This window comes from Podarcis melisellensis (genome assembly GCF_964234715.1).
Source record: "Podarcis melisellensis genome assembly, chromosome: 11".
Taxonomy (NCBI): domain Eukaryota; kingdom Metazoa; phylum Chordata; class Lepidosauria; order Squamata; family Lacertidae; genus Podarcis; species Podarcis melisellensis.
Window position 1 is genome coordinate 3,402,594 of NC_138543.1, and position 15,317 is coordinate 3,417,910.

Genomic DNA, 15,317 nt, shown 5'->3' on the forward strand with positions numbered 1-15,317 from the left:
TTGCTTCAGTCCATTTTTGAATCAGCAAGCCTAACAGAATGGCTGTGCAAATGAATCCTGGAAAGTTAACAGTGGTAGTGGTGAAGAGCGAGTTAGCAAATTTAAGCTGTGGTGATCAGCAGCTGCCAGGAGGCGTTTATGCTCCAGTCCTAACTCATCTACCTGCCTATCTCTGTGTATAGTTTTACCTTCATTTGAACTTTCATTTGTCCTGCTTTGTCTCTTGCATCTTGTCAAGACTGCACTCGTAAGTCAAACTCTCTTCTGCTCCCCAAAGCTTCTGCAGCAACCAAAGTGTAGGCAGGAGGAAAGGAAGTCCATTCAGACCTCAAGGAGTACTCCTTGATCCTTGGACCACACTAGAGAATAGTTAATGTTCCACTTTCCCCTATCAGCGATTGGCAGCTGTCTTTATGGCTGGATTCTTCCAGCTGCTCAGCAGGTTACATACCAAGTCGCTTTCTTGCACAACACTTAAGCAACAACCAGCCCAAGACGCCTGGCCAGCCTGGAGTGGCTTCACTCTATGAAGCTTATTCCACTATAAACACCAATGTACTTCTCCACCCCGATGAGATACTCTGTGATTCCTCACTAGTCTTAGGTTAAATAATAAGGGGAGGGAGTTAAACTTTTGAAGCTCTTATTAGGAACCTGTCAAGCAGGGCTGGGCCAACTAATCACACAATCTCGGCTTTCAGTTTGAAAGGGGGCTGGTGTGTAAGATAATATAGCGGCAGTCACATTTTCAAGATTTTCTGCAACGTGATTTAAAAGCCAGTTTGCATGCAATTCTAGTTTAGTTTGATATCACTACCTGTGACATAAATGTAGCTTGCTTTATGTTTTCTTGGCATGCATTTTTCAAGGCAGAGAGGAGCTTAGCATTAAGGAAAACTAAAAGTAGTTCTGAAAAAGATAAATCACTTTGGCATTGTTGTTCTTTGATATTTGTCAGGACATCATTTGTGTGCAAGCACTTGGTAGTTTCTAAAGAATTAACTAATGCTTGACATTTCCTCTTGTACAGATCAACTTGCATCTTCAGCTCTAGGGTCTGAACTCAATGTGACATGCAGCTATGTATTTTTTAAAACTCTCCAAGCAGAAACCAGGAGATTGTGTGAGAGGTGGAACACTGAGAGAAAAGGGGACTTCTTACACGTTTTTCTTTTGGTTGTTTGTCTAGTTAAAGTTTTTCCCTAGCTGCTTTTCCTCTCTATAAGGCCAAAGACATGAATAGACACATCTCATTCACCACCAGAGGAAGACGGGGGAGCATATTCACTGTGTATTTCTGAAGGACGAAATGGCTAAAGGACACCAGCATACGTCTGCTACAAAACCCATCTTTTTAAACTGCCTTTTTATATAGCTCTCTTAGAAAATACAGTAAGACAACCAAACCAAGCTGAAACACTTCTAACTTACCTTTTTAAAGTTAGTTACTGCTGTTGCATTTGTTATTTTTTAAAAATATTATTTTAGATCATTGTAATTGTTGTGCTTTTATGATATTGTGAGCCACCTTGGGTGCTGTCCTGAGAAAGGTGGTACGTAAATAATTTTATTACACTATTTTTTGGGGTTTTTTCTAAAATACCATTGAGTATAAGATATATACAACTGCAGGTGTCACTTGGTTGTCAGACACATTTCAACAGAACATCTATAGTTATTACAGGTCCACCTTCTTTGGTACAACAGCATGGAAACTGACAAGTTCAGCTACTTGCCAATCTGATCAACTGAAATTTTGCCAGGCTGTCATCTACAAAAGATAACCAATTTCTAAATTTGCACCCATTTTTAACTGGCTAGTAGACATTTATATGCAGTTAAATTAGCTGCAGCAGCAACCCCCTTTTTGGAAACATGCAGAAAAATATTTCTTCACATATTTAATCAGAAGTTCCACTATCTTAATGTGGCTTGTTCCCTTGTGCAGTCTGTTTCAGATTTCCAACGGCTATCTTCCATATATACAGTATTTGAGAAATATTCTCTTGCCATATTTCCTCTTACTAGTTCCAAAAGGTAGCCGGTGTTCAGGTACTCGCTCTATATTTTGTCTACTTTCCATAATGTATGCTATTTTTGTTCCCCCCTAAGAGGCGGATGAAGCAGCTTATATTTTCTTTCTAGAGAAGGGTTTTTCGTCACATATAAAAAACTCCTCTGAGGCTGCTTCTGTTGGTTGACTATGCAAAGTGTGTGTGTGTTTAATACAATTAAACCATTTCATATATAAAAACAACATAAAATTGTTTTAATTGTCTTCATATATTGTTTTATATATGTTTTATTTGTGTCTTTATTAAATCACTTTGAAATGTATAGGAAGCTATTAATATATTGAATTAAATACCGTAATGTTAATTTATTTTTAGAAATCTAACAGAAGCATAATCAGTACTTAACTGTTCAGCGTGTAAAGCAAGATGATAAGCTAGTTCATGAAATTAATGGAATGCAAACTTGTTATAAGGATACAAAAACATCATGAATTTTGAAGATTCAATAATTCTTAAATAAAAAATTAGAAAGCAAGTCTTAATTGAAACAATTCATGAATTAGAGCTATAATTTATTTTTTTCATCCTGCTTTATAGGCCCTTGTTTAGTAATTTATGCTGATGGACTATTCACAGAACCAAATCCAACATTTATTTACATTTGCCAAGCACTGCTGTTTTGCAAAGCTATTTCTATAGTCTTTTGAAGAGAATCATCAAATTGAACTGCAATTGCAAAAAGTGTGTCAATTTAAGAGTGTGTTCATTTCAACTTTTCCGTCTCCAGTCCTTAACTTTTCATAAACAGTCTATTAGGAAAGTGTCTGAAATGGACTTCTACTGAAAAACAAACTACGCATTCCAAACTGAAGCTACTAAAAACACATTATAATTTCCTTCCAAATGAAGTAATGCTTGTACCAAAATCTTAAACAATCTTAAACAGAAAAGTCAGCCTACTTACCTTCATTCTGATCACTAAAACAACATTTTTGTAGCCTTCAGCCACTGGATCTCAGTCTGAAGTTTCCATCTCATTTCCAATCAGATAAAGCTTGCTTAGCACGAGCAACTAGTGGAAACAATGCCGAAAAGCAATGATTACAAATTTCCATGGGCTTGCACTTAAAAGCTTTAATGAGATGGAAAAGAGATGGCCTCTGAAAACTGGTGAAATGTTTGTACTGCAATTAAACTGAAGAGACTATCACCTGGTAATCAGAATCATGTGACACAATCTGGTTTCAAGTTTATATACCACATTAGGGAAATGATTAACATTCACGTCACTTGTTTCAAGTTTCAACAACAGTAGGGTTCAAAATAAAACCTTTCCAATGAAAACAAATTCAGATTTTTCAAGAGTTTATTGTGCATCTCTATTGCCATCTAAAGAGTCTGGTTTATAACTGTTTGCATTATGATGGCTACAGAGCAATTTAGGCTACACTAGTTTCTATTTTATCTCAACAGTACTTACGATAAATGCGATTGTTCTCAAATGGTACCAGTTGCCGCAAAATAAAGTGGATGAAGTATCTTCAGGAAACTTGTTCATTTGTATGTAGCCAAATATGTCCTTACAACTATAAGCTCTGGGACCTTCGGGTAAATACAGGGTTGCAGTCAACAAACTGGTTACTTCAGAGTAGAGTCCCTGAAATTACTGGATCTTATGTTGTCATGGGCCTGCCCTGAGTAAGTTAATAGACAAGTCACAGAAAATTAACAAATTCAATCTGTGTTCAGGTCTTGCTGTGTATTTGCAAAAACCAGCTTGCCAATGTACCTGTGAGTATATACAAGGAGACCAGCAAAGTTTCCGTCCCCAGTCTAAATTAAGGTATGTGCATATTTTCTCCTGCCCCAAACCTCATTGTCCTCATTGTCCCTCTCCATTCCCATCGCAGCACTTGTTCTGGAACTTACATACACTGCAATATTCACAGCAAAAAAAGAGGCAAGCTTATTCTACACTTTTGACTTTCTCACATAATTTCTAAACTGCCTTACTTTCTTCCTATAGATTTCCACATTCTCCTTTTGCAACCCATAATATGGAAGTAATGCTAGTAAATGGACAATAATACTTAAGGAAGCTTATCCTACACTCCATGGGGTAACCTCCCCCCTCTTGCCAGCCCTTTGCCCCAATCAAACATATGATAATCAGATTAAGAGAAAGGGGGAGTATTAATTTAATTTATTCTCCTTGGCCAGCAGAAAGATGACAGGTACTTCAAAATCACAACAGGATACAGTGGTACCTCAGGTTAAGTACTTAATTCATTCCAGAGGCCCGTACTTAACCTGAAACTGTTCTTAACCTGAAGCACCACTTTAGCTAATGGGGCCTCCCGCTGCCGCTGTGCCGCTGGAGCACGATTTCTGTTCTCATCCTGAAGCAAAGTTCTTAACCTGAAGCACTATTTCTGGGTTAGCGGAGTCTGTAACCTGAAGCGTATGTAACCTGAGGTACCAGTGTACTGAAATGAGAAAGGCTACAACATTATCTTTTTTTACACTGTGTGAGGGAGCAATCTACGTGCACAGCCCTCCTCACCTGATCAAGCTGAGGTTGCAGTTCTGTACCTCTTCATACTTGAACTCAATGGAACTTGCTTCTGAATAGACACACATAGGACTTTAAAGCTATATAAAATGTGATGGAGAAAATAATAATTTCATACCGTATCATTTTGATGATTCCATTTTCTTTTGAGTCTATGGCCTCACTAAACTGAAAAGGTCTGTACCTGCCTACCTTTTACAGTAGAAAACTAGCTGCTTTTAGGTGCTGTAGGTAGTGAATGTCCGTTCCAGAACAATGAAAAGGATAAACTGTTAGACTCTACGGTGGCCATTGTATGCATGGAAAGAGAACTGGCTAGGCAATAGACAGATGAAAGAGGATACTGGGAGACATTTAATGAATAGGAAAATTAGTCAATAAAGAAAAACATTGAAAATACCGTATTTTTTGCACCATAACCCTCACTTTTTTCCTCCCAGAAAATAAGGGGAAATGTCTGTGCGTGTTATGGAGGAAATGCCTACGGGTGGCATGCCTACGGATTTTCCTCCTCTAAAAACTACATGCGTGTTATGGTCAGGTGCGTGTTATAGAGCCAAAAATACGGTAGTTTGTGTGTAACCACATTATATTATGATAAGAACTGATCTGAAGAGCTAAATGATTTTGATTGGTTCAGGAAGATGACACTGGGTTGCATCTATTAAGATTGCTGTGATCCTTTGATTGGTGAATAGAAACCATGTGTGTAATCAGAAAGTGTATAAAAAACACCATTGCTTTGGAAGTGCTGTTTTACAGCCTACTGCTAATTGTTGAGGCTGTCCCTATGCATTATTTGTAGTTCAATAAAGGCCTATCTTTTCACTTGGAGTCTGCATCCTTTTCTTTTGGGTTTCTACGAGGGATACCTCTAGTCTAAATTTATCCTAGAAATGTACGTAAGTTTACATTTTGACAAAAGTCAAAACCTCGGTTTAAGAACTTAATTCATTCTGGAAGTCCGTTCTTAACTTGAAACTGTTCTTAACTTGAAGCACCACTTTAGCTAATGGGGCCTCCCGCTGCCCGATTTCTGTTCTCATCCTGAAGTAAAGTTCTTAACCTGAGGTACTATTTCTGGGTTAGGAGTCTGTAACCTGAAGCGTCTGTAACCCAAGGTACCACTGACAAGATGATGTGTGGAACAGTGGAAACAATAAAAACTTGGGCTGTGATAGTCTAATCATATTTTCCTTTCTACAGCTCAGGAAAAAGTACAATGTGTACACTGTTAACACTGAATGTACATTCTTAAAAGCCACCCCCAACCCCAGAAAAGCTTAATGACAAAGCATCCAGGCACACAGCAAAAGTAACGTTTTCAAATGAGATAATCAATATGAGCATTACTTCATAGGGTTTTTAAAAAAAATTACTGGAGATTTTATTACACAGTGAAAAGTATTTTTACAAATATGCCAAAGTTATGGTGGATTAATAAAGAAATGTCATTTAACTTGAATAACACTATGAAATGATTAGCAGATCTGAAGTTGAAGTCTACTGGTAAACTCTCTAGTTTCACGTAGTCATTCCTAGCAAAGAATATTAAATGGTAACATTCATACTTAAGTCCAATATCTGACAAGCACATGATACAAAACACAAAGAATCAAACATATTAACTAGGTAGGATTGGAGCCTTCCATCAATAAGCCCCAAGAAATGTGCCCAACAGTCTCACATTGCTCAGCATGGTTCCTTTTCCTTGTCCATCATGGTCCATGTATTTGAAGGCTCAATCAGCTCCTGACATCATTTTTACCCTCACACCACTCTCAGAAACGCTTAAAGAACCTTGTACAGTGGCACTGGCAAAAAAAATTATATCCATTGCCATCATTCTGCATAGAAGTGTGGATTTAAAAAAAAAATTGGTTAAGCAACAATATTTTTTTGTCTAGCACAGCACAGATCTCAACTGAGTTATCTGACCAAGTTCAACTTAGAACACACCCTTCTGGCTTTCTTTCAATGAAGTAAGTACCAACATGTATTTTCTGTCAGCATACATCCATTTTCAAATGTTCCAATAGTTCTCCAAGCTTCATGCTCCATTCTGTATACCATCAATTTTCTAGACAGTCCACTGATGGTTCTTTTGCCATTCTTTCTTTTTAAGAAATTTTCCTTCCTTCAAAGCATATTTTTCTCCAACCGGCTATCATCTCTGCTTACTTTTCCAAGCAAAAGAAGAAACCAACTTCGGCAAAGTAACTTGAGAATTTATCAGGTTTCAGGTTTCCATTTCTGAGAGGCAAACACTGCTGGACCGTCTTGCATCTATTGCATCGTCTTTTTCTAAATCCAGAATATCAGACAAATCAATAGCAGGCAATGGAGACCTCCAGTACTGGAAGGAGTTGTAGCGCCAAACATCATCTTCAGGCTAGGAAAATAAAACGTAATTAACAGATATCACTGCAGCAGAAAAATGAACACCTCTAAAAAAGCACTTTGCATTGACAAGCCAAATCTACAAACAGTTTTAGAATCTCTATTTTTGAAAAATTCCACAGTCTAGTGAAAATTAAGAGCCAGGATCTAAAGCAAAGAACATGTGCAATGGAGAGAGAGAGAGACTCACACAGCCAAACATTTATCCTAAGAACACAAGGAGAGTCTGCTGGATCAGGCCAATGGTCCAGCTAGTGCAGCATCACGTTCTCAGGTGCCTCTGGGGAACCTGCAAGCGTGACCCCCCCCCCCCGTTTCCAGCAACTGGAATTCAGAAGCATACTGCCTTTGACTCTGGAGGCAGAGCAAAGCCATCATGGCTAGGAGCCATTGCTAGGCTTATCTTCCATGAATTTTAAAAATCCTTTTTCAAAGCCATCTAAGTTGGTGGCCATCAATGCCTCCTGTGGGAGAGAGTTCCATAGTTTAATTATGTGCTGCGTGACGTACTTGTTTTGTCTGTCCACTATGAGGAAAGAATGCAGCGTTTCGGACTGTTTGGTTTAGAGAAAAGTGAGTAACCCATAGGGGAAGTTGCTCCACCCCCTTGATCATTTTGGATGCACTTAACTTGTGTACACTGAACTGCACTGGCCTTTTTACAGCCATCCACTCATATGGAGAGGTGTTTTTGGAACTCTTCACAATCCTTTTTGTTTTAACAATCCTGAACAAATTAATATCATCAGCAAATCTGGCCACCTCACTGCTCATAACTAACTCTAGATCATTTACAAACAAATTAAAAAGCACAGGTTCCAATACCAGCCCTTGGAGACACTCCAATTTCTTCATCGCTCTATCAGTAGAACTGTCAATTAATTTCTACTCTTCATGTCCCTTAACCCACAAGAGTCCCTCACCTCTTATTCCATGACTGCAAAACTTAATCAGGACTCTTGTTGAAAGCTTTTTGAAAGTTCAAGTACACAATGTCAAGTGGGTCACCTTTATCTATAAGCTTTTCACTCTCTTAAAAAACTCTGAACAGGCTAGAGAGATGGTCCATGACCTTGTACAAACCATGCTTGTTTTCCTTCAGCAAGACCTGTTCTTTTGTATGTTTGGTTACTATATGTTTAACAGTATTTTCCATCAGTTTTCCCAGGACAGATATTAAGCTAACTGGCCTGTAATATCCGGGATCTCCCATATTCTCTTTGAAAAAATTGTGTAACATTGGCCACTTTGCACTCCTCAGGTATGGAGGCTAATTTTGGGACAAATTACATAATTTTGTTAAGAGATCAGCCATTTTACATTTGAGTACTTTCGGAACATGGGGATTGATACTATCCAGAACCAGTGATTTTTCAGTTTTTATTTTGTCCATTAGGCCTAGAACTAGTTGTTCCCATAGTGGCAGTTATTGCTGCTAAAATAAGCTACTGTTCTCTATGTGCACAGTTCTCACCCTCACATGCATTTTTTCTTTGAGTCTCTCTAGCTGAATTAGATGCTAACAATCACACAGAGAAAGAAATCAAGGAAAGAAAGAGCCTACCCTCACATCAAGCAAAATGGATTTAAGAAACGGTTTAACTTGCACCCCCTATGGTGGATTGGCTGGAGAACAAAAAATAATATCCTGGGAAATAATTACTCGGAATTACAACACGGTCTTGTACGTAGCTTGCCAAAGATCGGCAGTTTTGCTGGCTTTGGTGGCCAACCCAAAATTTGTGGTTGGCAGGATCATGACTCCCCCCCCCCAAAGGTGGTCTTATTCTGTGCCGCAGAAATGTCTGCACAACGTGGGGCACACTCCCCATATCCTCTCCCCAGCTCCAAAAATGAAGCTGGCAATGGAACTTGAGGATTCAGTGAAAAGCATAAACAAATGTCACCCTCCTCCAGCTTGGAACTTGGCTTGAGGGAAGAAGGAAGTGGCTTGCTTTGATTCTCTGCCTGCCAGGCACTCAGAATGAGAAAGAAAAGTGGGGAGGCACCAATTACAGGGAAAAGGAAGACCAGGAAGATTTGTGTTCTGCCAATGCTGAACAAAATAGACCACTACCTTCAGCAGTCCTTTTGAGACAGAGAGAAGATGTGAACCATCCCCCTCCCTACAGGGCTCAGAAGTAGCCTTGGGCTCACATGGTGACCAGAAGCTGGCTGGTCACTTGCCATTGGACAAGTGAGACTTTCGAGCCCAATGCCCTATCCATTTGAATGAGTGACAGTCAAACATGGTACTAGACGCTGCAGTATGTATTAATACATTTTGAGAGGAAGAAATGTATTAAAAATTCAAATAGCAAGGATTATTTCTTTAAAACAACAGTATTCAATCTTTTAATCCAAACATGCATTTGAGGGCCAATTCCACTGACTGAAGAGATCAAATAGGAACATAGAATTATAGAGCTGGAAGAGACCCCGAGGGTCATCTAGTCCAACCCTTGCAATGCAGGAATGTAGGAATCATAACTGGATCATACAAGACATATTTTGTTTACTAAATAAAAGTAAGATAAACATGCTACATTCTATCACCTTCTAGGCCATCAGAAAATGTTCTAGTTAGTGCAAATTCAAAATTTTCCTGAAACCCACTTCACTTGATTTTAGCAGCATGCACACTGGTTGCTCACTTTACACCATAGTTTATTTTAAACTTGGTTTAAAATAACACGCTAATGAAACCAATAGAGATATATAAAATAATGAATGGTGCAAATGGGGAAATATTATGCTTTAGGTTATAATAGCAATATTAGCATAACTCAAGAGCAGCTAATGAAATTGATTAACAATATATTAGAGAAACAAAGTATTTCACAAATGCATAATTCATTAATAAAATTTACTGTGGTGATGATAACCATTAAGATATATAGCTTTAAATTTACGTAAATTTATGAAAGGTTTACCAACTAGCCATGATATCTAAATATAACGTCGATTGAGAAACGGAATCAGTGGCTGACAGAGTGGCACCTTCATGGCTCTACCTCTGGGCTACTCCTGGGTGTTTATTGTGGGATCAGTGCTGCTCAGGGGTGCACATTTTTCAGTGTCTATACAGCGATGTCAGCATCAAAATGTCAACCCATAATTTCTATTTACATATTTCACCACATAGTATCATGGCAGGTCACATTCCGCTCAACGCAATTAAACCACGTGCAATACATTTACATTAAGTGGGAGGAATATTCTGATCGCATCCTCTGCTCCCAAAGGCACGTGAAGAAAGGTGTGTTAGAAAGTATATACCGGTGCACTTGGGGGGCACCTGGCTGGACGCTGCTGGAAACGGGGCGCCTGCCCGTGAGTATTATCTGCTGCGGGACTCACTCAGACAGGGCGCCCCTTTCACCAAGGTTGGGCTAAGCTTCGCGAAATAAAGGGATTTCCTTCAGAAGCCTTCCCTCCATTTACCCCTTTCCTCCCTGGGGGGGGGGGGGCTGCTGCAACCTGGTTCTGCCCCAGAGCCCCCTCCCAGACCCGCGGGGCTCTCCAGATGTTGGGGACCCCCGGCTGAGGGGCCGAGGGCGGCATCCTGCGCGGGGTCCCACCCGCCGCCTCTCCGCGGGGCCTCCCTCGCCGGGCCGTTGTGCGGAGTCCGGCCTCTTTACCTCCTCGAGAGGAGCCTTGGGGCGGCCGCCCCCCGCCGACGCGGAGCCCGGGGGCCGCGAGAGGGCCGTGGCGCCGGCAGCGCCGCCCCCCGGGGCCACGGAGGGCCTCTTGGCGGCCCGCGCCGCCTCCTCCTCCTCCTCCGCCCTCTTGCGCTTCAGGCCTCGCGGCTCCTCCTTCCTCTCGGCCCCGGCCCGGCGGCGCTTCAGGAGCGGCGGCGCGGCAGCCGCGAAGCTCTCGCACCCGGGCGCGTGACACGCCAGCGCCGCCGCCGCCAACGCGCCGCGCTTCGCCATTGGGGCCGCCAAGCCCCACGCCTCAAGTGCGCACGCGCGGGGAGCCCTCGCCGGCGCCCCCTGGCGGAGACGCGCCTCCAGAGCGGCCTGGCGAGCGGGCCGGCTAGAGCGCCTAATGCGCGTGGGAACGCGGCAACCCGAGACACGCTTCCTGGGATGCAATGGGAGTTACTTCCGAGTGCACATTCTTAGGATCGCTCTGGGGTCTCAGCGCAAGGGTTAAGGCTTCTCCCTCTCTCTGGGGGGCGCAAGGGGTGGGCAATGCCAGAAGCAAAAGCAGGCAGGCAGGGACGGAATGAATGGCATCCTCGCGAAATTGCGGTTTCTACCCACACACACTTTCCGTTCTTCATGCAGGCAAGGAAGAAACCACAGTTCATGAACAAATTTCAGCCAGGCAAAAACACTTGAGGGCATGGAACAGGGAAGGTGAAGCAAGTGCATCTAATTAGATAGTTAATTAAGTAGTTGCTGAATTTTAATGTTCATCTATAAACAGTTCTTTGTCATATCAGGTGCATGTGGGTTGACTTTGTAAATTAAGAAATCAACGCTAAACATCTTTTCAAACTTATACATTGCATTTTAAGTTAAACCAGATAGAGGCGATCTTTCCCTTTAAAATGAAAAAAATAAATAGTAATTGGTCATTCAGACTTTTGCTAGCACATAACCACAAACCTAACCATTCAACAAACTTGTGTTATTTGATGTCCTCAGCAAAAGGTAGTCACACTTCCTAGATTTCACCTATTCCTCAGTACTGTATAACTTTAATAATTTAAGAAAATGAAGCCATTGTGCTTAGTTGCCCGATCAGTTTGGATTGTATTTGTCAGGTCATCATACTTGGTATGCAGAAAAAGCACCCAGCACATCTCATGTCTTGCAATATCTGGATCTGATCATTAATTTAAGTTGTAAATCTAACTATAATTAATCTTAAAAAAAACCTGTACACAATTTGGAAACTCAGCCTATCGGACATCAATGGGGTATAACTCCAAAAAGAATTGTGTGTGTAAATAGGTGGGTGATTAGCATGACATTCAGTTAAGAATAGCTAACAAGCAGGTCACAAGCTGAATGGCAGCTGCTCATAAGCACAGATGTCAGCTGGCTTCTTCACATGTGCATCATAATGCAGGTGGGTTCAGTAGAACTGCTAATACTAAAACAGTAACAGAAAGAAATTCAAACTGCTGGGAGGCAGCAACAGCAGTAGGGCTTAGCACAATGTAGGAGCACCAACCACCTGGAGCCTTGCTGCCTGCACTGGCTAGGGCAAAAGGGGGGGGACAGGAAGAAAACTCTAATTTTTCTTTTCTTTTTGTTTGCATCAGCTCCAGGCCTCTTGATGCTGGATGGACAGGCTTAGGATCCCATGAATCTTTGGCATCCCAGCTCCAAAGCCATACAAAAACTGCTAAGAGTGGCTTTCCCCTGTGGCTTAAGCGGGCTCCATTGGAAGTTCTGTACATCAGAATATGGACAGCTGGGTGAAGCAATACCTGCACCTAAAAAAGCCCCACTACACTGTGGTGGATTGGGACTGCTTTCTGTGGTTAATGCCATCAAAAAATAATTTCTTAAAATAGTAAACCCACAGCTGACATTAAACCCATCAATTTCAGTCATAATTAGAACACCCTTAATGGGATCAAAGTACTAATGTACAAACATTACTGTTAAGTCTTAATTTAGTTCTTTTTTTAAGTGACTGCAGCTAGATATTACTTCAAATTACCCATCAAATGCTTAAAATGGCATGAAGAATAGTATAATTGTGTGTGTGTGTGTGTGTGTGTATATATATATATATATATGCATCAGCCGCAAATATCAGTCAGATTCACGTTAAAATTTTCTTGTGAATGCACGTGTTATTTTTATAAACTCTTTACATTTTTACAGTAGAAGACCAAGTTCACATGATGCTGCTTATCAGACTGCAGAAGATCAAAATTCCTATGGGGAGTAAAGTCACCCAAATAGTATTTAAATATCCTAAGATGAGGAGTGGTCTTGTTTTCTGTACAACATGGGACAAAAAATGAATTGTGTATCCAATATGACGTTAGATATTATTTCAAAGAAAACTTAAAGTAGACCATTTTATACCTTACAGAGAACTGTAAGTGTTAATAATGGTATTTGCAAAGTATTACCCGTCAGAAAAAAACATTAATTGGAATTTGAAGAAATTATACAGGAGTGTTTGCTCTCTATGTTCATTACGCAGATACAAATATCCAGAAGTACACATCTGGAGATTATAGGATAGATTAAAAAAATAGACAACAGAGCTACATTCTGCGATGAATAAAAAGGCACCACTGATATGAGGTTGTGTTCAGTCATAATTCCAGAAGCCACTGTGCATTTTTCTTCCTGGATAATCCACTTTAGACACTGCTTCCTGGTTTCCTAACCACAAACATCACACATTCATAGTAATATTTCATCATAGATAGCTCATTCACAGTATATGTGGTCAAAACAGATTCATTCTCCACCTGAAAATAAACAACAATTTTTTGAAAACTCTTGTAGGCATTTCATTCATATATGTTATTATTACTGCTATTATAGACATTAATACAGTGAGGGGGGAAAGTATTTGATCCCCTGCTAAATTTGCCAATTTGCCCCCTGACGAAGAAATGACCAGTCCATAATTTTAATGGTAAGTTTATTGTAGATGTGAGAGGCAGAATAACAACAGGGAAACCCCCAGAAACCCAGAGGACAAAGGTCAGAGATTGATGTGCATTATAATGAGTGAAATAAGTATTTGATCCCCTATCAACCAGCCAGATGTCAGGCTACCTGGTATCTTCACTGTATGTAATGAGCTGAGATTAGAAGCACCTGCTGTAAGGGAGAGGCCGTACCTGTAATCCCAGCTTGTTACAGTACCTGTACAAAATACACCTGTCAACAGAAGCAATCAATCCAGCAGATTCCAAAGTAGCCACCAGGACCAAAGAGCTGTCCAAGGATGTCAAGGACAAGACTGTAGACCTGCACAAGGCTGGACTGGGCTACAAGACTATTGCCAAGCAGCCTGGTGAGAAGGTGACAACAGTTGGTGCAATAATTCGCAAATGGAAGAAACACAAAATGTGAAGCTCCCTCGGTCTGGGGCTCCATGCAAGATCAGGGGGCAAACGGGCAAATTTAGCAAGGGATCAAATACTTCCCCCCCCCCCCTCACTGTATACCTCCCTTCAATAGAATTTCCAATAGGTACAAAAACAAATGAAATAATATAAAAAAGAAGTGTTTTCTTCAGGTCTTGTTTTGCTCCCTGATTTCGCACAAGTATCTGGTTGGCCACTGTGAGAACAGGATACTGGACTAAATGGGCCTTTGGCCTGATCCAGCAGGCACTTCTTTAGGGCTGGGCAATGTCAGATTTTCAATATTGCATTGTATCACCAGCCAAATATCACGGATCTGGTGATACAGCAGAGTGTTGAAACAAGAAGCTGCTTTGGCCCAGCCTGCGAGGTGTGGGGTGAAACTGTCGCTGCTCTCACTGCAGGAACTGAGGTGCTTCCACCCCAGCACCCTGAGGGCTGGGACAACACAACTTGTTTGCATTACTCAGCTGCAGGGCAAGTAAGTTCCCACTCCTCAGCTGAGTGAGGCTCAATGTCCCTGCTGTTTGCTCCTGAGTCCTTTTACTACCAGCAGCCCAATGTTAAAAGCAGCACGGGTAGCAGAGGGACACAGGAGTGGCATCAGTTTCAGTCTGCCCCTCACACCAGCCCTGAGCAATGTATTGATACATTACCCAGGCCTACTCTTCTTATGTTCATATGGATCCAGACTTAGCCATGCTTAGCGCAGACCCAATGAAATCAACAGGATTTAAGTTAGTAATTATAATTTTAAGTCCTATTGGTTTCAGTGGGTCTACCGTATTTGGATCTAACCCAAAGATTTAAAGGCAGCAATACATCAAAAGCCAAATTGTTTTATTGTTTTAAAACAACAAATAGCAGGGCAATAATAAGGATAAAAAAGCTACGGGAACATTAAAAAATCCTGGTCCCAAGTTTTTTTAGGACTTTAAATTTCTACAACAAAACCTGGAACTTGGCTTGGTAGCTAACAGGCAGCCAACCCAGATATTTCAACACCAGCATAATATGGATAAAGCAGCTGCATCCATTTTGCAGAAAGCACTACCTTATTTTGGGCTGCGGTGTTTTGTGGCCAAACTGATAGGCACTTGAACATCTAATATCAGTATTAGTATTTGTGATGACTGAAAGCGCATCTTAATGACACAGGGCTGACGGAAGACAAATTTTGGTGGGGCATTATCTGAAATCTAATAGCCAATGTTTTAGATTATTCTTAGTGTGCTAATATAACAGAAAAATA

At 40.9% G+C, this 15,317-nt stretch overlaps 3 protein-coding genes across 4 annotated transcripts in view; all 3 read right to left on the reverse strand.

Annotated features, from left to right (window-relative positions):
• Positions 1–4,980, reverse strand: part of TRPM6 (transient receptor potential cation channel subfamily M member 6) — an 82,993-nt gene extending 78,013 nt beyond the window's left edge. Inside the window, exon 1 of one of the 2 annotated variants that reach the window (XM_081930356.1) lies at positions 2,980–4,980. In XM_081930356.1, the coding sequence (XP_081786482.1) occupies positions 2,980–2,985 (6 nt within the window). In that variant the 5' untranslated portion in view covers positions 2,986–4,980. Of the gene's footprint in view, positions 1–188; positions 438–2,979 lie in introns of those variants that run through there. The other variant, XM_081930355.1, reaches the window with a different exon arrangement.
• A 969-nt stretch (positions 4,981–5,949) lies between these two features.
• LOC309380641 (uncharacterized protein C9orf40 homolog) lies at positions 5,950–10,922 on the reverse strand (the record flags this gene model as incomplete). Its single annotated transcript, XM_081930831.1, has 2 exons — positions 5,950–6,979; positions 10,629–10,922. The coding sequence occupies 2 exons, from the start codon at positions 10,920–10,922 to the stop codon at positions 6,827–6,829; spliced, it is 447 nt and encodes a 148-aa protein (XP_081786957.1). The 3' UTR covers positions 5,950–6,826.
• A 1,863-nt stretch (positions 10,923–12,785) lies between these two features.
• The window catches only part of CARNMT1 (carnosine N-methyltransferase 1), a 31,440-nt gene continuing 28,908 nt past the window's right edge, over positions 12,786–15,317 (reverse strand). The window contains exon 17 of the mRNA XM_081930869.1: positions 12,786–13,438. Coding sequence (XP_081786995.1) covers positions 13,328–13,438 — 111 coding nt within the window. The 3' untranslated portion in view covers positions 12,786–13,327. The remainder of the gene's footprint in view (positions 13,439–15,317) is intronic.